General features: G+C 46.3%; 1 protein-coding gene across 6 annotated transcripts in view; it reads right to left on the bottom strand.

Annotated features, from left to right (window-relative positions):
• Positions 1-1055: 1055 nt before the first annotated feature.
• The window catches only part of MORC2 (MORC family CW-type zinc finger 2), a 39727-nt gene continuing 15455 nt past the window's right edge, over positions 1056-25327 (bottom strand). The window contains exons 4-27 of one of the 6 annotated variants that reach the window (XM_060612682.3): positions 24338-24406; positions 23732-23822; positions 20208-20316; positions 16320-16479; positions 16100-16211; positions 15493-15618; positions 14808-14887; positions 14043-14125; positions 13399-13484; positions 12099-12239; positions 11846-12000; positions 11602-11730; positions 10978-11083; positions 10321-10453; positions 8915-8989; positions 8449-8829; positions 7806-7937; positions 7308-7362; positions 6747-6888; positions 6370-6612; positions 6189-6282; positions 2561-2749; positions 2375-2467; positions 1056-1325 (exon numbers count right to left, since the gene is read on the bottom strand). In XM_060612682.3, the coding sequence (XP_060468665.2) occupies positions 1257-1325; positions 2375-2467; positions 2561-2749; positions 6189-6282; positions 6370-6612; positions 6747-6888; positions 7308-7362; positions 7806-7937; positions 8449-8829; positions 8915-8989; positions 10321-10453; positions 10978-11083; positions 11602-11730; positions 11846-12000; positions 12099-12239; positions 13399-13484; positions 14043-14125; positions 14808-14887; positions 15493-15618; positions 16100-16211; positions 16320-16479; positions 20208-20316; positions 23732-23822; positions 24338-24406 (3053 nt within the window). In that variant the 3' untranslated portion in view covers positions 1056-1256. The remainder of the gene's footprint in view (positions 1326-2374; positions 2468-2560; positions 2750-6188; positions 6283-6369; positions 6613-6746; positions 6889-7307; positions 7363-7805; positions 7938-8448; positions 8830-8914; positions 8990-10320; positions 10454-10977; positions 11084-11601; positions 11731-11845; positions 12001-12098; positions 12240-13398; positions 13485-14042; positions 14126-14807; positions 14888-15492; positions 15619-16099; positions 16212-16319; positions 16480-20207; positions 20317-23731; positions 23823-24337; positions 24407-25327) is intronic. The other 5 variants (XM_060612683.3, XM_060612685.3, XM_060612686.3 and 2 more) reach the window with 5 other exon arrangements.

Below are 25327 nucleotides of genomic sequence, written 5' to 3'. Positions count from 1 at the left end.
GCCAGAAACACACCAAGAAAGGTTTGAATCACAGACCAGTGGTACCAAGTCATAGTTCTCGTGCCTCTAGAAAACACAAAGTCCCCAGATAAAGAGAGGACAGAAGAGAGTTGGAGGAAATCAAACCAAAATTTTTCCAATGACCACTAAAGAGAAACTCAGCAACTCTTGCCTTTGTCTTTGACCCTGAGAAGTTGCCTGAGGGACACAGCTGTGTGAGGCCCTGACTAGAAGGGAGGGAAGGCATGGTGTGTTTCCTGAAGAGCTGCCTCTGGAGTCCCTGTGCCTCAGTGACCCCCTCTCCTGTCTGGCCCAGAGCAGGGACTGGTGGGGCCAGGTACAGGGAAAAACAGTAAAAGCAGCAGCAGCAGGTTCTCCAGATTAGCCAGCACCATCTAAGGCAGCATGCTTTCTCCGGACTCTGCCAAACCCACAGATGGAGGTCACCACCAAATCAGCACCAGGGGTTCTGTCACAAGGGGCTTTCTCAAAAAGAATCCTTTGGAATTCAAACATTCATTCAGTGTGCAACCCACCAGAGTCAGATCTGTCTACTACTCAACCTGGACTCAAATTTTTGCAGTGGAATATGTCACTGTCCACAGTTCACTGAAGAAATCACTGCCACAGGGAGAACTTGAGTGGTAGATGGGGAGGGTGAATGGGAGGCTCTTTCTTCCCCAAGCTGTCTGGACAATGCCACAGCCATAATGACTGACAGCTGGATGGGCCGACATTCACGTCCCTGACCTGAGACAGGACCTGCTCAGTGCTGTTTCTCTATCCTGACCCACTACCCCCAGAGGTCTCCCAGATTAGAGCCCCCAGAAGAAGCACCACTCTGGAGGGTCTTTCCATCCCCCACCCCTCAGATCCCAACACTGTTCATCTTCTAGGAGAGACCAGCCCTGCCCCTGAAGCCTCTCCGACTTCCAGGTGGCACTGGATTTACCACATCTTGAGAAGCCAGGAGCCAAGAGAAGGAGCTTGGCATCCCAGTTCTCTGTTCTTTGCCCAACAGTTACCAAAAAAAATGTATGGTCTCACAGCAGGTGCAGCATCTTATTTCTTTTAAAAAATAAATATTTATAAACTTAGGGAGGAAGATTCAAAGAATCAGAGTACTTTTCCCTCCAAAAGCACAAATGTTTCATGTGAATCAAACCAAGGTAAGTCCACCAACCCAAGAACAAAACACCACCCCCCGAGGGCTCTGCCTTGAAGGGCAGAGGAGCTGGTTTTTGGCTCCGAGCCCTTCAGTCCCCCTTGGTGATCAGGTCCTCGATGTAGGCATCCAGCTCATCATCTGTGTTGATGTCTATGTCCTGGAATAGAAGGGAACAGTCAGCTGGGGGCCTGAAAGCGGTGGGGGGGCCCACCACCTCCCCATCCTTCTTGCAGCCCATGGAGCCTGAGCCCAGAGTCCCCTCCTCTTCCCCCTCCGCCCTGTCAGGCCTATCCCATCTTGGTCATTCTCCCCCCTCCCCATCCTCTATGCACAGATGACGCCCAGATTTCTTGCTACTTCCCTGCCTCTACCCCAGGTTTCTGGTTGCCTTAGATGTGTTGCAGGCTTCTGAGAATCAGTACATTCAAAACAGGCCAAATGCACCGACCCACCCCAGGTTGCATCCATCTCAGTACAGGCTACCACCTTCCCTCACCTAGGGACTCTGTTTCCTTTTTCCCTCAGATATTACAAATCTGTGTTTCTCACTGTCACCATCCAAGAATCAGGCCACCAAAATCTCTCACCCAAGTCCTGGGTTCTAACCTCCACCCCACTCCAGGCCTTCCTACAACCAACAGAGTAAATGTCTTGGATTGCAAACTGGATTGTGCCACAACCCTCCAGGGACATCCCACCTTGTACAAGCCCTGCCTCTTCTCCTATGGCCCACAACTCCCTGCCTTGGGCCTCAGGTCCTACTCTTACATCTGCCTAAAGCACTCACACAGCCAATCTTGTATGACTGATTCTACTCTCAGCTCAAATATTAATACCCCTTTCTCAGACCATCCCTGAACACCCTAGTAAAGTGGCCTCCCTGTTTTTCTTCTCTTGTATTTACTTCACAGGACTTCCCATAATCAATATTCTGTGTCCTTTACCACTGTTGGGCCATGAGGATAGGAACCTTATCTTGCCTATCTGGTTCACCCGGTATCCACAAGACAGACACAGAGCCATGTCCTCAGTTTTCACTGCCTGGATGAAGGACTGAGACCCTCTAGGGGTATTCCCCACTTCTAGGCAACCCAATCCCATCTGGGCGTCATCTGGAACAGTGAGAAAATCTTTGTTTCATGGCGTGGAGGATTTTCAAACCAGGCTATAAATCAGAAGATCTAAACAAGGGCAAAAATCTGATACCGTGGGTCTGGCTGGGATGAGGCCCAGGCAGCCGCACCACCTCCAGCCCTCTTGGTCAGGATGCTGTGCAGCCAGGGTTGAAACCACAGATTCCTGTGAGTGGGGAGAAGGGAGCAGGAGGTGCCCAGGCCCCCCTCCCTGAGACACCAGGTGGTCCAGCTGCAATGAGAGGGCTGCCTGGCTCACCTCCTGCACCTTTTGCAGGAGCGCCACGATGTTGGTCCTCAGCTTCTGCAACTTCTCCTCTGTCTCTCGGAGCTTTCTCTCAGAAGTGCGCAGGCTCTCCTCAGAGGCCTTGGCCCGTGAGTCAGCACGGCTCTGGTAGGAATGGCACAGATTCTGGAGCCCCACTTCATACTGCTTGAAGTACTCTTTCTGTAGGGGAGAAACCCAGAGAGTGAGTGCATGGGCTTACAGGGGTCCCCAGGGCCCCTCTAGATAGGCACTAGTATCCCCAAGTAGCTCGGCACAAGGATGTGTGAAGGGATATCCATGTAAGGGACAAGTGGGCTCTTTAGTTCCAGAGTGGAAGACCCGATGCCCATCTCGTGGGGCTGCCATGAGAATGGAGATGAGATTACTCATGTGAAGCACTCAGCAAAACGCCTTGGCAGACAGCAAGCCGTCAGGAAATGTGAGGCAAGATTCTTCCACTCCAGTTAGCACAAAAAAGATGAGTCTCCCTCCCAGCTCAATCACATCTAACTTCACCACAGCCCTTTCAGCAGTCCATTCCAAGTCACATCCCACAATGTCAGAACCAAAAATCCTGTTCCAGAAACATTTATCAAGCACCCACCAATAGCAGATACCTCAGATTTGTATAATATACTTATATAAGCAGGATCAGAGCTTTTACTATCTTTCCTGAGTACCTGAAACTTCCAAAGTGTGGGGAAATGATGTTAACTAGCAGTTTCTCTAGACATGAGGCTTTTCAAACTTTTAAAAGGTAGCAGAAAACTTGCTTCAAAAGCAATGTTACATGGAATCTCATTAAAAAATTTGAGCAGTAGCTCTTTACGTTTATTTTTAAAATTCAAATTTATAACATAATTTACTCATAAGTCACCAATGAGAATGATAAAACCATTTTGATGAAAATGAGTGGTCCTGACTGACCATTGCGGTAATATCAACTCCTGCATTTACATGCTTCTATGTACGAGCTATTTGGCATTTAGCAGTTCCTTACTGCTGTTTTTAAAAACTATTTTGCTACAAGTACTTACCTTACAATTTTAGAATATTATCCTATTAAACCAAAATGGCAAGAGAAATTTCAAGTTCTGTGTAGAAAATAATTACCTTGGCAGCACAAATTAAGTGTTCAAGCAGGCTCCAAAGTATTAAAACTTTAATTGTATGATGTTTTGAGCCCATGATCTGTGTTCGTTTAACTCTTTAACTTTCTATCACAGATTTGCATGGTTATATTATTTTAAACATATATATTCATATATATGAATCTAACATTTGCAAGACCTTCTGATGGCTTTATGGAACTCCTAGTCCAGCATGAAGGGAAAAAGGATGATCTTTTACAGACAGACAAGAACATAATGACTATTAGACTGTTTTGTCTGTGACATTAAAAAAAATCAGTTTGACTTATTTTACACATTCTGGTCAGCAGACTATAAAGTTGATGCCTTGGTGGTATACCTCCTTTTACAAGCATTGGCTCAGATGCTTCTGGCTGTGTTTATGGTCTGAGCAGCAGAGATCCCACTGCACCCAGAGTTTGCTCTGTGTCTGGCAACAACCTTAAGCCAAAAGCAACAAATCTGACTGACAGGATGCCAGGCCATCCTAGCCAGCCTATCAGCGGTTTTTTTTTCCTGGAACTTTCAGACAGCACCTGCAGCCTCAACAAGGTCAAGAGTTGAGGTACGGAGCTTTCTGGGAAGCTGCCATGAGCTCTGCCATCCTCTAGCTTCCTTAGCTTGCACCTGCCTTCTCATCTCACAGGGAAGCAAGGCAGCACTGGGAGAAGGGCAAGACCCTTGTCCTAAAGAAGCACCTGGAGTCAAATCTGGGCTCTATTACAACAGACTCTACCTCTCTGAGCCTGTTTCTTCAACTCCTAACCTCACTGTCTAATGGAGGTTAAAATCCCCATCTCTTTCCTCAAGCACATACCTGCCACATGTGGGCCTGACATCTTGAACATACTAGCCCTGCAGTTTTGATTCTAGTTCTATTTTCTAGAAACTCCTCCCTGAAAACTTAAACTATTCCAACCATAAAGATATCTACCCCATTTGATGTAGACAAGTCACAGATCCCATCTGCAGCCCTGGCCTTCCTGCCCCTCCAAGTTGAGAACTTGGACTAAGAGTCCCCAGTCTCCACCTGCCCAATGGACATCACCAGAACTGTAGGTGCCGGTGCTTCCAGCCCAACACAAATCACAATTCATCACCTCTCTTGCCCTCACCCTCTGTTTTCTCTCCAGTTAATAGCTTTGTCATCATTTCCCACAGGCCTGAGACACAGGGAAGCATGTGGCCTCTGCCTCCTCCCCCATCACTTGCTTCCTGTCAACAACCTCTGACACAGCCCTTTTACTGGCCAGTCCACTTTCACCACTCTTGTTCCTGTTCCTGTTCCCTCATCTCTGACCTTTCACGACTGGACCCACCCCCTTGCCCTTGCATCTTCCATCCACCCAAACAATCTGCCACCAGAGGTATCCTCTTAGGACAGGGTCAGTAAACTAGAGCCCCAGGCCAAATCAGCTGCCTATTTTTATAAATAAAACTTTACTGAAGCACAACCACATCCATTCCTTTAAATTATCTACTGCAGCTTTCACGCTCTAATAGTGGAATAGTCGCCACAGAGACTCTAAGACCCACAAAGCTGAAAATATTTGCTAACTGGCCCTCTACAGAAAAATTTTTTGACCCCTGCCCTAGACCAGGTTCAGACTAACAACACCCCCAAGCTCCAAACTTTTGCTGGCCCTCCACTTCACACAAGGTTTAAACTACTATAGCTAAGATCAGACATTCAAGACACACCATAACTTGGCTCTCAGGCCCTCTTCTTCCCTAAATGCTCACCACATGCCTGCTGCCTTGACTTGGGAACTTTCATTCCTCTGACACCTCACTCACAAAAGTTCCCCTGCCTCAAACCTTGCCCATCACTTACACAGGCACTTGCAGAAATCCACATCTTCTTCAGGCTGCTGCTCTCTCCTTCCCCAAGGCTGCCACAGGCCAACTACCTGCTTCCACAGCACTGACTGCTCTCATTGGTCTCTTGTCCAGCTACCTGGTAAAAATTCAGTCTCTACTAAATCTTTAGTCCCCTGCAGGCAGCACTCTCTTTTGTTGCTCATTAAAAGGTCCAGCAGAGGGCCTGTGACACAACAGCATACCACCACCCAGTGCTTGCTTCCACACATCTCTACCTCCCTCTAAGAGTCAACTTTTAGGCACTTTGAACCTACGTTCTTCACTATTGCTTGGGACAAGTTTACTCCATCTGCCAGGATAGAGGAAGAAGGACATATTCATTGTAAAATGTGAAACTAGGCTTCTATCCATGAGGATTCAGCCCCAGCATCTTATGGTAGGGTGTGCTTGGCTTCTGCACACCACAATCATATCCAGCTAAGCTGCTTCTTTTTCTACAGTAAGTCTCCTATTCTTTTTAGCAAAAAAAAAAAAAAAGGGGGGGGGTACTGGCTGGGGGGTGGGAACACAGCTGAGAGCTTGTAATCACAAGCACAAAGGGGCAAGGGCATGTGCAGTTAAAAAAAAAACAAAAAAAAAAACCACCCCAAAGATTAGGCCAGACTCACCAGAGGAAATGATATTAGCTCATCTGAATTCATAACACTCAGCTCCTTCTTGGAGATGGGGAAACTTGGAGGCAGGAAGTACCGTAAACAATTCCTAAAAAAAGAAGGTGGGGACAGGAATTCAGAACAGCAAGAACAAGGTGGAGAGCCACTTCTAGCCCAAGTGGGAAGACACACGCACCGGAGGATCTGAACGAGCAGGTCAATGGTCTCGTGGTTGGTGCTGGGGGCAGTGGTGTCAGGCTCTATGCGGATGCAGTCAGAAGTGGAGGGCTCTGCCATGGCTACAGCCTGCTGGGCCACCACCACCTCCTCTTCCTCCTCCTCTTCCTCCTCCTCCCCACCCTCCTGCTGAGTGTCAGGGCTCTGGTACTCCGGAGAAGGAGGTTTCATCAGCCGCACATCCTCACTGCCTTTCTCCACCCTAGGAGGCACACAGCATTTATTATGTGTCTCCCAGACTCCCAGGATGGGCTGTCTGCAGGGAAGCTAGGGACACACCCACCCCCCCACTCCCCCACCTGGCCAATTTTGTCAGCCTCTGGAAAGGGGCATTACCAGCGGTCTCTCGGAGTGGTGTCTGTGGGCACGTAGTCAAACTTCACCTTCCACCGCACCACATGCTTGCCCACCTCCACAGCTGTGACACGGCCCGTGTACCACTCCCTGTTCACACGCACCTCCACGTGCAACCCTTTATCTGAGACAATGAGGATGGAGTGAGTGTCAGAAAACTACAGACTCCCCCACTCAGCCAGGGTCACCTTGACAGAGGCAGCCCCAGGATTTGCAGGGACAAGAATCCCTAGATGCTTGCCCTGCACTTTTCCAGGAACATGCAGCCCAGCCACCCTAGTCTCCTTCCCCATCTACCATGAAGGTACCAAAGAGCAGCAGGATGAGTGACTGCTAGAGGTGCAAGCCAAGAAATTTGTGCTAAAAATACACATAAGGGTGTGTTCTCTTCAGACTTCTTCTTGGGATCAGACTTGGAATGATTGCTGCACAAAAGCTCAGAGCCAGGAAAGCCTCCAAGAGTCTTTAAGATAAGCTGTTGCTGGCTGAGGGGTCCGAATACCCGCTTCCCCCACAGGCTGCCAGGAACCTCCCCAAACTCACCTTTCTGAGCCCTCTTAAGGTCAGCTGGATCCTCTTCCCCAGCACTGTCCGAGAGCTGCAAGGAGAACAGTCTGTTAGAGGCATCCCCAATGCCCCTGAAGAGATTTTTGCATGAGTGGCCACCCAGGGTCATCAGCTATCACTTCATATTGCATTATATGGCTGTTTAAATCTCCATGCCTCACCAAGAGCTGCTCTCTAAATCATCTACCTTGTATAAACAAGATAACACACAAAGGACAGAAAATCACAGACACAGGGAAGCAAAGGGTTTCAAGCCTTCCTCATCTGTATGTGATCTCCAGCCTGTGATTAGAGCCAGAAGCCAGTCTCACTCAGAAGCCTACCTGACACCATGTTTCTAAATCATCTGCATAACTAAGAGTCCTACAGAGATGAACTGGGTTTCTGGAAGACTGAGGTCACAAAACAGAAACAGAGCTGGTGCAGACTGCAACCCTGGGGAAGGAGGATCTAACCTCACCTGGGACCACCTACCTCATTCAAGTCCTTCTTTTCCTCCTTCACAGCAAACTTGCCCCGCTTAGACCTCTCTTTCCTCCTCTCAGCCTCTTCCTCAGCTTCTTCCTCGTCAGAAACCCCAAGAGTCCGCTTCCGACTAGGAGTGGTCTACAGCAACAGGAGAGGGAATGTGAGGGGCCCTGTCAGCCCTTGAGGTGCAGGAAGATTTCATCTGGCCTAAAGGAGCTGTTCTACTTGTATGCTTCTCAGTCCCCCCCAGGGCTGAACCTTCCCTGACATTACTCAGTACACAGCAACCTCCTAGTCCCTGTGCCCACGAGGACCTTTGCTCAAAGCTGTCGTAGGGGGAGCCTCTCAGTTCACTTCTCTCTTAGTCTGCCTGGCCAGCCAGGTGTGATGTCCCTGAAACATACTGACCATCTGCTGCGGCCCACCAATGCTGCCACCAGGCTGCCAACCTATGCCCACAGCATAGAAGCTGATGGAAGTGACTCAAATTTATGGCAGACCAATATTCAAAGGGAGCAGTGAAGAACTCCCTTCAATTATTTAGACTCCTCCTGAAGGGCAACAGAAAGCTCCCCCAGTACAGCTCTGACACAGCCTGATTCCACTCCTACACCACTGAAGGTAGGTTCAGGTTGGAAAAGCATCTCACTGGGGAGAGTTTACTGGGTGGCTCTGGCTTCTTGACCACTGGAGTCTTGATTGCTCTGGGAGCAGGGACCTCCCGAGGGCTCTTGGAGTTGGGCAGCAGAGATGGTGATAGTGGCTGCACCATGGGGGTGGGCCGGGATGCAGTCTTGACCGGCGTGTTAGAAGGCTTCCGGGGTGCCTCCGGTGGTTGGAGAAGTCTGGATGTACTGGCCTCCTCCCGGGCTGCCAGGACAGGAGGCTTTGGGGTGGTGTTGATGACAGCAGCCTTTCGGGGCTGGCTGGCTGGCCTGGGAGCTTGCAAAGAAGGGGGCCTGCTTGGGGCATTCTTGATGACAGCAGGTAAAGGAGGTGATCGAGGTCGCTGAGGTCTACGTGCAGGTTCCTAAAAAAGATCCAGAGAAAGTGAGAACACTGATCCTAGCACAAGACACCTAAGGAAAAGCTCCTCCCCTGTGCCTGGGCTTTACCTCAGTGGAAGGTCTGGTGGTCACTTCCAAAGGCAATTTCTTCAGGTCAGCTTGGGAACGGATAGGTGTGGTTTTCTGCACAGGAAACATGATGATGAGGTTGTTTGCATATCTTGGTACATTCAAACAAAACTCTTTTTGGATCCCTACTATGTGTCTGGGACAGTGGGAAAACAAAAAAGAAAACCTAGGCCTATTATAGAACTCCCTACTATGATAAGACTCCCATTCTCACTGGGGAGACAAAAAATAAAGTCACTAAACCATCAGCAAACTACAGGATTCTATGTCTGATTAACCTAGCATTGGAGAGACCAGGAAAAAGTGTCAATGGACTAAATTCCTACAAAAGAAGCCAGAAAAAGTAGGAAAAGCTTAACGGACAAGGCCAGAAGGGACAAGTGAGATTCAGCAGACAGGAAGGCACGCATAAGACATCCAGGTTAGTGTGACCATCTCCACAGACAGGGAAGCCAGAAAAAAAAAAAAAAAACTTTTATAATAAATACAATAAAGGATTAATACCTCAAATATATCTCAAAAACCTGACAAATCAATTAAGAAAAAAATAAATCTGAAAAAACAGAAAAGGAAAAAAATTATCCAATTTAGAAATATGAAATACATTCTAAGATGCATAGCTTTGTCTGTCAAATGTGCAAAAAATACCCTAAAATAAATGTTCTGCTTGTAAAAAAACAGAAATTAACACATCTTCTGGAAGATAATTTGGAAGCAGTTATAAAAAGCCATAAAATTTTACAAACCCTTTTATTATTTAAAATTTCCTGGAAAATTATCCCAAGAAAATTGTGTGCTAAAAAAAACAGTTTGTGTGTGTGTGATGACATTATATATATGTCATGACCTCCATATTTTTATTAATATATATATATATATTTATGACTATGTAGGCAATCATAAAAAATTAGAAGAATATGTTAGTGGTGGTTACCTCTATGGTAGGATATTTATTTTCTGACCACTTGGGAACATATAAATAAGACAGTTTGCTTTTTTAAAATGATCATCATGAAAAAAGAAAAAAGGAAAAAAAAAAAAAGGCCAGGTGTCTGGGTGGCTCAGTAGGTTAAGTGTCTGACTTTGGCTCAGATCATGATCTCACGGTTCATGGATTCAAGCCCTGAAACGGGGTCTGTGTTGATAGCTCAGAGCCTGGAGCCTGCTTCAGATTCTCTCTCTCTCTCTCTCTCTCTCTCTCTCTCTCTCTCTGCTCCTCCCCCACTTGTGCGTGCTCCCTCACTCTCTCAAAAATAAACACTTAAAAAAATTTTTTAAACGCTCATGGTGTACTCAAGAACCAGTGAGTCACTGAGGGTTCCTGTCCCATCCCAGACAGATCCCTGATACAGGCTGGCTCTGCCCATTGCCCATGACCCATGTACCTGCAGGGCCTCTAGCTTCTCCTGCTGCTGGCGAATTTTCTCTGTCAGCTGCTTCTGCTTCTCTTCTTGTGTCTTCAGGTCCTTTCTGAATGTCCCCAGGGGAACCTTCTGCTTCTGTTCAGAAGCCTCACATCTGTTGAGAAAAGGTGCTAGGACGGTTGTAGCAAAATAGGGCTCTAGGGGTGCCTGGGTGGCTCAGTCGGTTAAGCATCCAACTCTTGATTTCAGCTCAGGTCATGATCTCACGGTTCATGAGTTCAAGCCCTGCGTCGGGCACTGTAAGTGCAGAGCCTGCTTGGGATTCTCTCTCCTCCTCCCTCTCTGCTCCTCCCTGGCTCCTGCTTTCTCTCTCTCTCAAAATAAATAAACTTAAAAAACAGGGTTCTAAGTAGGACATGGTCCTTCTTCCTCAGGCAACCCATTCTCTTACCATAGTATAACAACCTCAGGGTTCTCAAATGTACAGAATTAATACTCACTGCAGGACAGACATGTATTCGTATTTCCAGGGCACTTATTATTTGCAGCAAGACAGAAATATGAGGATATCAGCAATGACTTCAAGATGTACAGCGAGTTATTTACCCAAAGAGTGGAGAGAATATAGTGGGAGAGATAGGAGATACCCACAATCTCCTTGTTAGAACAAGTGCTCACCGGTCCTGCTCAGGATCAGGGTTCATGGAGCAAACCCAGGTATCAGGGTAATCTTTTTCCACAGAACTCAGCTGGAAGGGGAGGGTTCGCCACTTCAGACACAAATCTGTGACACAGAAAACACCCCAACAAACATCAGCTATACCCGACAACAATTGTAAGCAGGTTCCTCCCAAGCAGGCACAAGGCAAAGATGCCCCCCGACGTTCCATGCAAAGATCTTCACTCTGGCTTCAACTCTGCCTCCCTTGAAGAACAGTAATTCTTCTCAGGGACAGTAATTCCAGCAAGAATAGACACTTTACATCGTGGACTTTCAACACTCCCAGCCCCTCTCCCTCCAACAGGATCCTGGCTCAGTCACTACTCACACTGTTAACAATGTGGTACCAAACCAAATGAGGTCTGGCAGGTTAGATACCTTCTGCCTCATTCAGGAGGGACAGGTAGAACCTGGCACAGTCCCAAGGCTGAGCTCCCAGGGCCATCACCAAACAGACATCCCCAGTGGGACCAAAAGTCCATGAATGTTAGTCAAGTCAGGAGGCCAGCAAGGGTACAGTAAAAGAGGTTCATGGACTATATCACATGGGAGTCAGAAGGGGGTTCTGACCACTGGCTCACCACACTGGATTGTGGTTGGGATTTCCATAGCTCTCCGACGCTTGTAACGTAGCTCACTGGATGGGGGCTGGTTCCAGTTGGCAGAGAGGTAGCCAAACTCATCCCAGAACTTGATGATTCCCCTCTGGGCTAGAAAGCAAACACCCACACATCATATTAGGAGCTAGCCTCTCGCTCTTCCTAAATTCACACCCTTGGGTGCTAAGAGTATCTTAAGATTGGAAGTGAACAAAAAGGTAATTACCAATGGCAATGTCCTTCCAGTACTGTGCCAGATGCTCCCCCATCGCCCTCAACAGGTGCCGGTACTCCTTGGCATCAGCAAAGTCCTGCTTGTTGTGTGTAGGTTCCAGGACCAGGTAGGGCACATCAACAACCCCAACAACTCCACCACATGCCCTGCAGGGAGAAAGAAGACATTGCTCTGTCACCCCATTGGCCAAAACCCTCCCTGCCATCTGCCTTGGGCTGAAAAGTCCTCCTTGGGGAATACTCACATGCCCCCTTCCAGCTGTGGGCCCACTTTCTCATACATTTTGATCAGGCGGCTACAGTTATAGATGAACATGCCATCCAGGTCCCGGTGTTCAATGTTGACCCCAAAAACAAAATTCAGTTCCTTAGGTTCTTTAAGTGCTCTGAGAAGACATGAGATAAATTCAAGCAGATCAACCCATTAACACACAAATACCATGGTGTTTAAGATATGTTAGCTTATGCTTGAAACTTGAGACATGTTAAGCAAAAAGTTTTGCATTTCCATTCGGTGTGTAACCTATTAGACTTGGTGAGGATACATGAAGCACAGTGACTCTAAACATCCCAAATTAAAAGCATATGACTTTGGCTTTTGGTAACAAAACAGGGATGGATTTAAGTATAAATGGGATACTGTGAAATGGCTACAAATCGCAAAGATAGTTACATGGTGGACCAAACACAAGGTTATACCTATTCTACTAACGTGACAGTAATTAATCTTAAAAAGACAAAAATTCACCGGCACAATGAACGTGTATGTGAGAGAAGAGACTATCATGTGATACAGATCAACAAAATCATGGAGCTGGAAAGCAGATGAATGGAGCAGTGAAATGACTTAGAAGAAACCTGAAATTGATGCCTATAATAGGAAGGCCATGAAGCAGCAACCCAGGAATTCAAGGTCCAGAGCCCCAAGAAGCTCTAGACATAAGGTGGGACATGGAGATAATCAAATGAGCCAGGACAAGTGCCCATTCCAGATGAAAAAGGTCCAAAACTCAATTTACAGCATTATTCCACATTTGTAACCACAGATAAAATATTAAGAGAAGATATTACCAAATAATATAAATAAAAGGGAGTTTTAAAATCCTATTTCTTAAATGATCTGTGCTTTACAAGTTTTATACAATAAGCATTTTCTACATCCTTTAAATGAAAAGGGAAAAACAAAAAAGGACAAGAGAGGATAGAAGGAAAAAAAAGAAGAGAGGGAGTGAGGAAACAAAAAGAAAAGAAAGAAAGGAATAAAGGGAGGGAGGAAGGAAGGAAGGAAAGAAAGGGAGTTTCCAGGAAGGAAGGTCTGGTGTTCAATTCCAGGGATTGGCCCTGCCCTGGCTTTTCCTACCTCAGCCAAGAAACCTGCAGTGGGCATGTGACAAGCATTTGGGATCACAACATCAACAGTTTTCTCAAAGCAATCTTTGTGATAAAAATGGCACAGGAGGGGGAAGGATTCCCCAACCTCTTTGTCAATAACGAGTACAAAAGTTACAGAATTTTAAAAAACCAAAAGCCAGCCCTGGCACTCACCGCTGCTTGGCCTCCTTGATCCGCTTCTTGACATCAGCTTCCCTGCGCAGGGTAATGGCTGCGTTCTGGACCTGCCGCAACATTACCTAGAAATGTACATTGGCACAAGTGAGGGAGGAGGTGCTCTGGGCCACAGCAGGCAATATTATAACAAACATCTAAAACTTCTTTAAATCACAGGAATTCAAAACCACATTCAGAGATTTACTTCTTTCTACAGAAAGTGGTCTTGATGAGGACAAACTCAAAAGCTGTGTTTCACCTGACCAGGCTCACTCACGTGAAGGAGGAAACACCCCCAACTGAAATAATAGTCTACAGACATGTGTGTCAGACAGGGAAGGGTAGAAAACTGCTCAGACTGTCACTACTGTGTGTGACCCAGGGCAAGCGACCATCTTCACTTCAGTCTTCCTTTCTATAAACTGAGAATACTAACAGTATCCACTTTACATGGTTGTCAGGATGTTGAAATGATTAGCCAAGATTCTCACATACAGTGTATTCAACAGTGATTATGGAAACATCCCATTTTGCAGCTTTAGGGCAAGGAGTTCATGACTAGACTGGAGCTGAGCCAGGCCAGCTCTGGGATCCTAATGCCAGAAATGCTAGACAACAGCTGCTCAGATCTAGGGCCTTACCCTAGAGTCCCGTGTGAGGTCTCCACCTAGGCGAACTTCTAATGTCCGAGCTTTGCTCTCCGCCTCCCGTGCCTTCTCCTCAGCTAAAACCCAGAAGAAATCATGAAAAGGAATTCAAAGGTTCAAAATTCTTAGTCATCCTTCCTGAATCCAACAGTGTAGTACCCACTGGACAAGATGTGTATGCACTTTCAAGGAATAGGACAGCTGGGAAAGCAACCTCCCAGCCTGGAATGTAGAGTTGGTACGAAAAGGAACATCCTTTTGTTTGGAGGCCCTAAAGAAAACAGGCACTATTTATACTTGAGACATGCTTAAAACTGCCCAAGGCAACCAGAGTTACAGCCTCAGCAGGAGCAGGAAGTTATCAAAGTACTCAGCCAATCACTCTCCATCAAGCAGCCCCGAAGCCCTGTCAGCATGAGAGACCTTGAGATTTTTGCCCTGGAGTCAGGATAATCAGTTTCACAAGTATTTGGGCCAGAAGACAGTAAGATTCTTCACTCTAGGCAAGCTGAAGAGTTGTCACTGTTTTAGATAAGTTCCTATAAATGGCTGATAAAGAGAAAATAAAGTCTGGGGAGAAAAACTGCTGAGAGGATTGGCATGCAGGGGGAGGGGTACAAGAGGAACCAGACCAGTGGTTTAGGAGAACAACTTGCTCCTGGGTGCTGGACGGAGCTTTTTTGGATCCTGCTGTGGCCACAAGTATTCCCCAGACAACCCCAACCTGACTACTCCTGTCCAGGGGGTGGGGGGCATTACCAATCCGTGCCACATGTTCAGCTTTCTTCACCTCCTGCTCTGCACGAGTCTTGAAACGGCTTGATGTGTACTTGTACATCCTGAACAGGGGAAAAAGCAACCTGAAGACACAAGCAGCAGTGGGGTAGGACAGCAACCCGAGCAACTCAGGAAACACTCTGCCTTCCTGCCTCCTCCCAGGCTACACTGATAATGAGTCAAAAACAAACATTTCAGCAAAAAAGACTAAATTCCTTATTCCACTGGCCCCTTGCTCCACCTTTGATTAGCAACTCCACTACTCACCAGGTGTGTCATTAATCTCATAGCAGAAATAAATCTCAGCAATCAGCCAGGGCCTTTGCTCTCCTGTGTAGTGTCTAAAGGCCCCTTGGCCCTGAAGCTGAGAGGCTCAGATAGTTCACGGTGCCAGGCAGGGCACCCTCCATGTCAGAGAAGGCACTCATGCTCAACGAGCTTCACCAGCCAACCTCCGTAGCTTATCAGCCATCTGTGTCCCTCCCTCAGGACTCAAAAGTTTCTACGTGGTAAATCACAAGCAGCTTAAAGGCCCAAGTGCAATCAACACTGCCAGAGCCTCTTATCATCATTCCTAGCATCATTCCAACAATGCTCCAGAGAATCACAGCCGAGGCCCCATTCTCAGCTCAAGGGAAACAGCAGACCAGGGTGGGCAGGCCCCTACCTGGGCTTATACAGGCAGCAGGAGAGTCTCTTGGTCTGCACCTTGTGCCCATGAATGAAGATCCGCATCCGGGGATCAATATAGAGCACGGCAGCATAGGCGCGGAATGAGCGCCGCTCTGGCTTCCTAGAGGTGGCAGGAACAAAGGAGTGCTATCACCTACCCCACAATCAGCTTGACCACAGGTAAGGTAGGACAAACTCTCTGCAGGCCCTTCACCTTTCCACCTCACATCTTGGCTTCTCTCACCACCCTGAAGGGCTGCTCCTTCACTGTGGGCACCACACCCCTCACGTCTCCAGCACAGGCACTCCACAGACACTTGACCCGGCCCTACCACTGGCCCCACTACAGACCCAGCAAATCCTCTCCCCTCTCTAGACTCTGGTTTTTTCTGTCAAATCAAGGAACTGGGACCAGAGATAATTAACCTTTTCTTTTGGCTTAGCTGAAGAGCTGCTGTCCTATTCATCCCTCTGCTTGGGGCAAGAAGACATGGGCATGCTCAGCTTCATCAACTCCAATACTGGGAAATTCAGGGAACAAGCTCTCCCCCACTCCCTGAAGTCACCTCCAGAGCTTTCCCTCCCTTCCCAGCCACACTCACGTGCCCTCTGGGGAAGTCTCTGCCATCTGGATATCTCTTGGATTTGAGATTATGTCTAGCTCTGGCTCTCCATTATCCATGAGTTTGAGATTGAAAATGATCACCAGTGTTCCTGGGAAACAAATCCTTTCATTCTCCAGGTGCCCCCTACCCATCCCCAAACTCCTCATGGCTCTGGAGCTACTGGATTCTAGGGGCTGCAGGCTCAAAGCCTACTTACCACTGTCCCCAGGAATCTTCATGAACTGAGACATAACCTCCTCTTCATTGCGGAAAGGAGAATACTTATAGATGAGTTCTGTCTCAATGGCAAACTTCTCCACGTTGTCTGTGACAGGTTCCCGGGTGCGAGCATTCCAGGTGGGCAATGGAACTATCACCTTTGGAGTAAACATGGGCAGATACTTTGAGGGAGGACCCAGAACAGCCTTCCCCCAAAATGTGTATCCATCTCATCCCTCTCCACAGTGGCTCCACAATGCCCCAGTGGTGAGGTCCAAGCTTTGCAGCTTGGCACCAGAGGCTCTGTGGCTTCTGCCCCTTCCCAAGACTCAGTGTCACAGCACTAGATCCTCTGGGATGTGCTGATTTATGCTGTTGGGGGGGGGGGGTCTCTGCATGAGGGGTGCCCTCCTTGGGATGCCCCTGGCCATCCTCCTAATCTGCTAATAATTCTACTCTACTACCAAAAAAATATTTATTATCTAGTAAATCCAAAGATACATATAAACCTACAACTCAGCAATTCCATCCCCAGGTTATATCCTAGCAGAAACTTCCGCACTTATGTACCAGCAAACATGTAAGGGTAACACAAATATCCAATACAGAATAGATAAATTACACTGTTGCATATTTATACAACGGAATACTGTGTAGTGACGACAATGAACAAACTAACAGCTACTAACATCAACATGGATGGATCTCAAAAACAATGTTAGGTGAAAAAGGCAAAGTGGAAAAAAAACCTATGGTAGGAGCCCACTTCTATAAAATGCGTACACACAATACAGGTGACAAAACTATAAAGAGAAACAAGGCAATCATCACAAAACCTACCTGAAGGCAGCTCCTTCAGAGGTGCAATAAGGAATACAACTGGTGAGGGGCACACTGGGAACTCCTAGTATCAGTCTATCATGGCAGCTATCATGTTCACTTTATACTTATTCTCCCAACTGTACCCATATTTTAATATACTCTTTCATATTATGGAATTTAATCTTATGTTTATGTTTTTAAAAATCCTACCCTTATCAACTATACCTCAATAAAACTAAGAGGAAAAAAATCCTCTTTCTTCTAAAACTGTATCCTCAAGTGCCACTCCCACAGGCTTAGATGTACTCCTCCCCCAGCCAGCTGCCCATGAGAGCCTAGGGATGGCTGACTGCTTGATCCCCTCTGTAGAGCAAACCAGTCCAGATACCTCAAAGGTTCAAATCACATGCCCCCCTCCACCTAAGGAAAAAGGGACACTGCATTTTAACAAGTGCCAGGGTGATAAAACTGTTGAGGGTTGGAAGAGATTTTACTGGTTTCTAAGAAGCTTAATGTCTGATGGTATTCATCCCTAGAGCTGGTTTGGACACATTCCTAACCAGCCAAAAATGATCTTATTTTGAAATCTTGGCTGAGTTTGCACTAGAGTACAATCCAAAATAGTGACCTTCTAGCACCAAGTAAGGAAAAAATTTCAACCTAGGTTTTTCACCAGGGGAACCGAGTTCCATTTGTGTTCTGTGAATCTGTACCTCACACTGCAACTCCCATTTTTCACAGCAGCCCCAGGTGATAAGAGCTTTTTTTTGTTTGTTTTTTGTTTTTTTGACAATAATATTACTTTAAACTGCATGTACTTCCACTGGCACCCATCCCTGCCATTGGGACACTTCTTTAGTTTCAATGTCACCACTCTACTGGTTTTCCTCCTACCCACTCCTGTCTTTTTTGCCACTTTCTCCTCTTCCTACACTTTAAATGTTAGCATCCCTGAGATCCCAAGTCCTCTTCTCACTCTGCATGCTCCTTTAGGTGAGCTCATCTGCTACCAAGGTTTCCAGAGCCTAGGCCTCCCCTCAAGCTCTGGACCCAGACCCGACTGCGTGTCCAGGAGAAAACTTAAGTTCTTCAGCAAAGACTAGCAGAAGAGGATGTCACTCTCTTCCATTCTTCACCAGCTCCAGACAGCCCACTATGCCCCAGCTGCCACATCAGAACCTGCATCGTGACCCTCCTTCCCCTTTCTGCTAATCAAACATCAGGTTTGTGGGCCCCACATGCTAAAGAGGTGACAATTCTTCCTACATCTCTCGCCTCCCTACTGCAGCCCTGCAGGCTACACATAGCCAGGGCATCTCAACTAGTTTACTCCAACACCTCTATCTTTCCAATCTAATCACCACACAACAACCAAACTGACCTTTTTATAAAAGATACTGATACTGTTACAGCTTTGCTTAAAATCCCTTTGAAGCTTGCCGTTTTAAGTCCTGCACACTCACCAAGGCCCTGAGGTCAAGCCTGACTGACCCTCCCTGATCTCCAGAGGCCACCACCTTTCTTCAGGTGGCACCTCTGCCAAGTCCCTTCCCACAAGGGAAGGTGATGGCCCTGAACAGATGATTTCCATGGACTTCACCACCCACCTCCTACCACCCACAGTCCATCAGGAAACATTCCTGAAAATCGCAGCACGGGCAAAAGTTCTCCTGCCCTACCTTCTCCCAAGAGATTGTTTTTTCCAGCCACAGCACCTCTCTCACTCCATGTATGATGGGTGAACTGACACAGTGCACCAAAAAGGCAAATACATCCACCGGCTTGCCAAGGAAAGGCAGTAGAAAAAGACAACCTTTCATTCCCAACATGAACTAGTTTGCTATGATTTAGGCTCATCTAAACAGGGCCAGCACAAATTTACCCACAGCTAACCACCAGAGATTAATCAGATTGAAAACCTGACCAAATTCACCTATTTATGCAACAGCCATGGATTTCTCTCTGCAAACCCTCTTAACCCCCTCTCTAAAGCTCTAGTCACCACTTCTCACACATGTAAGAAGGTCTGAGGCTGGGAAGACTGAGGCTATCCCTGATCCCCACCATGAGGAAGCACAGACCTCACCAGACCAGCTCTGCAGATATGTGAACCACCAGGCCACAAAGAAAATCAATGGAGCATGTGTTTAGCTTGCATAGTTAATTACCAACACATTTTAAAATCAGAATATTCTAGATTCATTAGAACTTCCTTCCAATATAGCAATGATGACCTGGGGCTATTTGTCATCTGCCATTTAGTGAAGAACTTACAACAATGACTTCCATACACTCACCACCTGCTTCACTACCTACCCAGGCCCTATAGGGATCTGACTTGTACCTTCTGATACAGACGATTAAAGCAACATATTTCTTCAAAAGGAAAATACATTCATAGCACATTCCACAAAATCACCATCATATAGGAAAGACTATGCTGCTCCAATTATTAGTTCCTATTATTATTACAGCCTGTGGTCTCCACCCATAGTTATGAAGCCAAAACACTCCCCTTGATAAAACAACTCCATATTGACACCCTGCCAGAATGAATTCAGGCTGCAGCTCTAAAGAAGGTACAAATCCTTGGTTCCTGCCATTTGATGACCCCATTCTCAGAAACAGGACAACTGATTGCTGAAGCTTTGAGATTTTACCTTCTCTTAAACTAAAAGGTCTGCCTGATGCTTCAACCAATTCATCCAACCAGCTAATCCAATAACAGGGGTGTGGCTGCAATCCTGCAACCTCAATGAGTCCAGCATCGATGGCAAATGACCTACAGAAAGACCCTGGTCAGATGTGTGAAATGTCTATTTGTGTGCTTGCTTTTAATGTTTATTTATTTTTGGAGAGAGAAAGAGAGGCAGAGAGAGACAGAGAATCCCAAGCAGGCTTCATGCTGTCAGTGCAGAGCCCGACGCGGGGCTCAAACTCATGAATTGTGAGATCATGACCTGAGACAAAATCAAGAGTTGGATGCTTAGCTGACTAGGCCATCCAGGTGCCCCAGATCTGGAAAATGTTAAATGGCAACTCGAACCACAAGGATAGGACCTACCTCATCAATGCCTTCCTCCTCATGAAAGGTCCTGGACAAGAAGAGGCAAGTCATGGTATCCTCCTTCTTGGTGAAGAGTATAAAATCCTTCCCAATGCGCATTGAGCCCCTGAAAGGGAAGCAAAAATGGATTATTCTCCCAGGGATTCAAAAACTCATCTGAAAAAGAAGCAAATTCACTCTCTGGATGTGACTAAAACTGCCTTTAGGAGGCTCTTCTCAAGACCTCCCTCCATCCTAGGACCCTGAGCTGAGGCCCACGGCCCTCATTCCTCTGTTCTTCCATCAACTTTCATCACTCCTCACAACTTGCCTGACCCCACTTACCCACCATACAGGGCTCCTTCACCACCCTTCTAGGGCACATTCACCAGCAATCGTCAGCCCCAAGTTAGTGTCACCCCCAACCTGCTGCCACAATGGTAACAAGTAATCCTGCTGCCCATGCACCAGGTTCATCTCAGCTACACAAGGGCTGCTGTACTCTTTGAATGTGTCACCATCAAATTTCCCTCCAGGAATTGACACCTTCAACATGCTGACCACATCCAGTTCCCATCAGGTATTTCTCATTCACTCATCAAATGGCAGAGCCATCAAGGGCATAGCCCACGATCTATGCTCATAAGTTCTCAAAAAAAAAACAAAACAAAAAAACAACAACAAAAAAAACAACGGTATGACCCCAAAGCTCAGCTAAACCTGACCCCCCCAACCATACACAATATAATTCTTAATCACAGTTTTTAAGGCCTATAATTGGCTCATATCTTAGAACTATAACCATCTTCTGTCTCAAAATTGTTTTGCCACCTCAAGCTCATTATGACATAGGTGGTCCCTGCTTCTGTATGCAACTGGTTCTGGGAAATGTGCCTTGAGGCTGGGTTCCACAAGGCGAAAGTCTGAATGGAATCAATTGCTTCCTTCCTCTGGCCACATTCAATCATCTGAGGAACAGGCAAGGACAAGCCTTTCTGGGCAACGTGGAACAGGGCAGAAGTTCTAACAGTTCATTGCCCAATGAACAATGGGACTGTTTAGCTCCCTTCTTCTGAGTAGCTTCTGGGGCTTTATGGCTATTATCTCATTAGTCTCCATAATACCCCAGGGAGAGGATGGCAATGGGAAGCCTCAATACTCTCTTCTATGTACAAATACAAACCAGGCTAGCATGCCAAACACACAAATGAATGCCATGTCCCATTTCCCCCAAATGCTCAGGAAAACACCCAGGACACTATCCAGAGACACCCTGGGGGCTGCCAAGTTCTGTTTTTCATCCTCTAGTTCCTAAGACATTGGCAATGCTCCTTCCCCTGACAATTTCACAGCCCTCCTCCTTCTTCTCTGAAGCTTATGGGTGGCAAAATGAGGCACATTACCTTGCCTTCTGTCAAAGCTTACTCTTGCCCTAATTTGGCAAAAACTCTCACTTTGTGCCTCTTTCTTCCCTCTTTGAACCTGACCTTGGAGGCTGAAGAGCAACAACCCCAAAAATACCATGTCTGCTGGCTTCCTTGCTTCTCAGCCCTATTCTCAGCACAAATCACTCCCTCCCGAAACACTTTTTCAACTTCTGAATTGGTATCAAAATAAATACACTCTCAACACTAGATGGCTCCAACCTCAATGGGTCCTTTACAAATATCATTGTACTAAATTATGCTAATAACACTCTCAACTTCCTGGTCTTCTAATTCTAAGCACAGTCAGAGTCACATTTTGTTTGCTCCTTAAGCCTGCTTTGTAAGAGAGAATGTCAAAGAGTAAAACCCCATTTTCTAGATTAGGAAATAGATTTCAGAGACATGAAACAGCTTGCCTAAGGTCACAAAATTACTAAAACCAGTTAGGAAGAGGTTAGCCTATAATCCAGAAGGGAAGTCAGGGCTTCTTCTATCACACTGACTCTAGGAGACTACAGTCATTGGGGACTTAGAGCACCGGTGCTGGAATCACCTGGGGAACCCACGGAACCCACAGACCCAGTGAATCAGGCCAGGAAATCTGTCATGGAAAGATCAAAAGAGAAATAAAATAAGAATCCAGAAACTAGGGGTGCCTGGGTGGCTCAGCTGGTTACGCATCCAACTCTTGGTTTCGGCTCAGGTCATGATCTCACAGTTGTGAGTTCTGGCCCCACATCGGGCTCTGTGCTGACAGCACAGAGCATGCTTGGGATTTTCTCTCTCTGCCCCTCCCCTGCTTGCTTTCTCTCTCTCTCCCTCTCAAAATAAATAAATAAACTTAAAAAAGAAAAAAATCCAGAAACTAGTCTAGGGCTCTCACAGCAATGAGAGCATTTAATCCTTAACTTATTCAGTATGTATTATAATCCCAATTTACAAAGGAAGAAACTGAGGGCCAAAGAAGTAATTAAGTGGCTGAGGTGAGATTTGAACTTTAGTTTGTGTGACTGAAGTGAGATGGAGAACAGCTCCAGCTCTGCAGTCAGAAGGACCTGGTTCTTATCTCAGCTATACGCTCGGGCCAATATTTTTATAACTCTGGGGAAATCACTTCATCCCCATAAACCTCAATTTCCTCAGTAGAAAATGAAAAGGGGTATAATGAGAATTAAACGAAATCATCCAAGTAAAGTTTTTAGCATGGTGCCTGGCACATGATAAGTGCCTGTTATTTCCATTTGGTTTCTCCCCTGAAAGACAAATCAAAAAGTCCAGGTACCATGTCCCTGATGTCTTTGTAAGCATTCTCTTCCCCTGCCACACACCCAAAGCACACTGCATGTGAGGGACTACTGATACTGTTAACTAACCAAAGCACCATTCTCTCTCAAACAAAACAACACGTTTCCACAGCAAGACTGGAAACGTGACTCAGAATTCCATTTGTACAAACTCTAAATCTTATTCCATCCAAAGGTATGTACAGCTGGAAGTGAGCACTTCAGAAATAGAAACCTTTCTCTTGGGGCTTCACTGAAAATCAGAACAACACATTCCAAACACCAAACTAGTGGGAACCAAGGGCTGAGAAAGAAGTCCCAAGAGATTTGAAGACATTAGGTAGGTCCCTGCTACAGAGTCCAGCAGGACATATGAGTGGAGACCCTGTCTTCTGGGAGGGAGGGTTCAGATCTTTTACTCACCCTGGATCCCTATATGGCAGGCGCTCAGGGAACAGTGCTGTGACATGAAACAACCCTTTACCATCTCAGATATCCTAACCCCAAAAACAACCACCTCAACCACAGGGTAAAAATAAGAATTTTCCTCAGGAGGAGAGATGTGGTTCCAGAGCATACTGCCAAGAGAAAACTACAACTCCACTCACCCCAATTGATTTAAGATGTTCATACTTTTCAATCTGTAAGGAAAACTACAGATTTAGAACAACAGTTATTAAGTCCCCAAACTACCACTTCTTTTTGACTTTTCTTCTGTTCCAGAGTTACAGTGATGAAGGGGTAAGGAGCAGGAAAATTTTCATTGGACACAAGCAAGAGAGCACTGCTTGATTTTGTATGGAGTCCTATGACAGGTTTCTAGTATACTTACGATTTTAACCCATTCCCATACTGCCCAATCTGGGTGGACTCAGGTGTTCGCTTGGCTGACTTCCCAAACTGGATCACACTGGCAGCATCACCTGAAGTGGCAGGCACAAAAGAAAGTGAAGCATTTGCGTTTCTTTCCCAGGATCCTCAAAAATCAAAGGTCTGAACCTTGTTAAATCCAAGCAGGGCTGTGTGTTTACTAAAAACATTTTCTAAAGAAATTCACAACCATGAGGCAAATGGAGGCAATCTCAGACTGGCCTGTCAGCACCACCATCACTAAGACCTTATTCTGTTACCAGAACATGGTATGAAGGCTGAGGGAGACCTCTGTAGTTCTAGCTCTAGGATGTTGTGCAAGCTGATAAGTACACTGTCAAGAGACAGGTAATCTGACTGACTTCAGGTTGCCACTCAGATCCTATCTCCCATGCTAGGACAAGACCTGGCAAATCCATTAGTGGAATTAAGCCTATGATCCTGCAACAGACCTCTCTCTCCAGATGGATCTTCTAATCACAATAGTGAGGTAACAAAAACAACACGATAAGTTTTTTGTAAAAAGAGTTACATCCTCCCCCAAAGAAGCAATCATCTCATCACTTACTTGGATCCATTCCTGCTCCATCATCCAAAAAGCAAAGCATAAATCCTCCTCGAAGGTCCTCTCGCCTTTCTGTAAAAGAAGCAGTTGCCATTACTGGGTAGTTACCTATCAGAGGGTGGCAACACAGGTAAAATCAGAATGTATACCAATGTGACGTTTGATCCAAAAAGGTTAGAATGCCAAATCTAGCTCCTCCTTCTAACAGCCTTAGCTAGTGTGAAGTAAATGTCAGAGCCCTTGAGGGTGGGCCTTACTATCAAAGGTTCTCCAATGCTTTCTAGTTCATGACAAAGCTTGAGAGAATCTTTGAGGGCAGGAAATACCTGGTCCACTAGACTAACCACACCAAGGACCACTAAATATCATGTATTTCACACAAACCTCAATCATCCTTCTGCCTCTTTCCACCTGGATTACTTCTACCTCTGCCCTCTGCCATGGACCCCGAGCCACTAAAGCATTCCAACTACTACACACTCTACCTTATCAATATTCCTCAAATTCAACAGAGCATCTCCTTTGTGGGTTAAGTCTGGGGTAGCCATCAGACAAAGCGATCAAGCCAGACATGCCATGGGCACAGCGGTGACAGCTACTATCCAGACAAACTGCTATGTCTATGTGTGACTAGCCCCAGGCTAACTTTAGTTTCTGGGCTATATGTATTCATTGCCACATCTTCTGCTTGGTATGGGTCCTTGAAATGGCTCCCTAACCTAGGAATGAGATGGCACAAGGTGTAGTGAGAACTTCCTGTTTCCCAGCTGGACTTGCTCAACTGGAAGTAGGAGCAGTCTTTTGACAAAAGAAGTCCTTTGACAGTGCAGCCATGGCAAGGCTTCCTGGTCAACAGGAAAGGAACAAAACAAACTGACTGCCATTTCAGTAGGTGGAAGAACCTCTTCTTTCGGTAGCTGTCTTCTGCAGCAGCAGGTGGTTACTCAAAGTAGTCTGGGTCTAAACATCTCACAAACACTAAAGAAAAGATTC

Source organism: Panthera onca, chromosome D3, assembly GCF_046562875.1.
Source record: "Panthera onca isolate mPanOnc1 chromosome D3, mPanOnc1 haplotype 2, whole genome shotgun sequence".
Lineage (NCBI taxonomy): Eukaryota > Metazoa > Chordata > Mammalia > Carnivora > Felidae > Panthera > Panthera onca.
The sequence above is the reverse complement of the archived record's forward strand: the minus strand, read 5'-3'. Positions and strand labels throughout refer to the sequence as shown.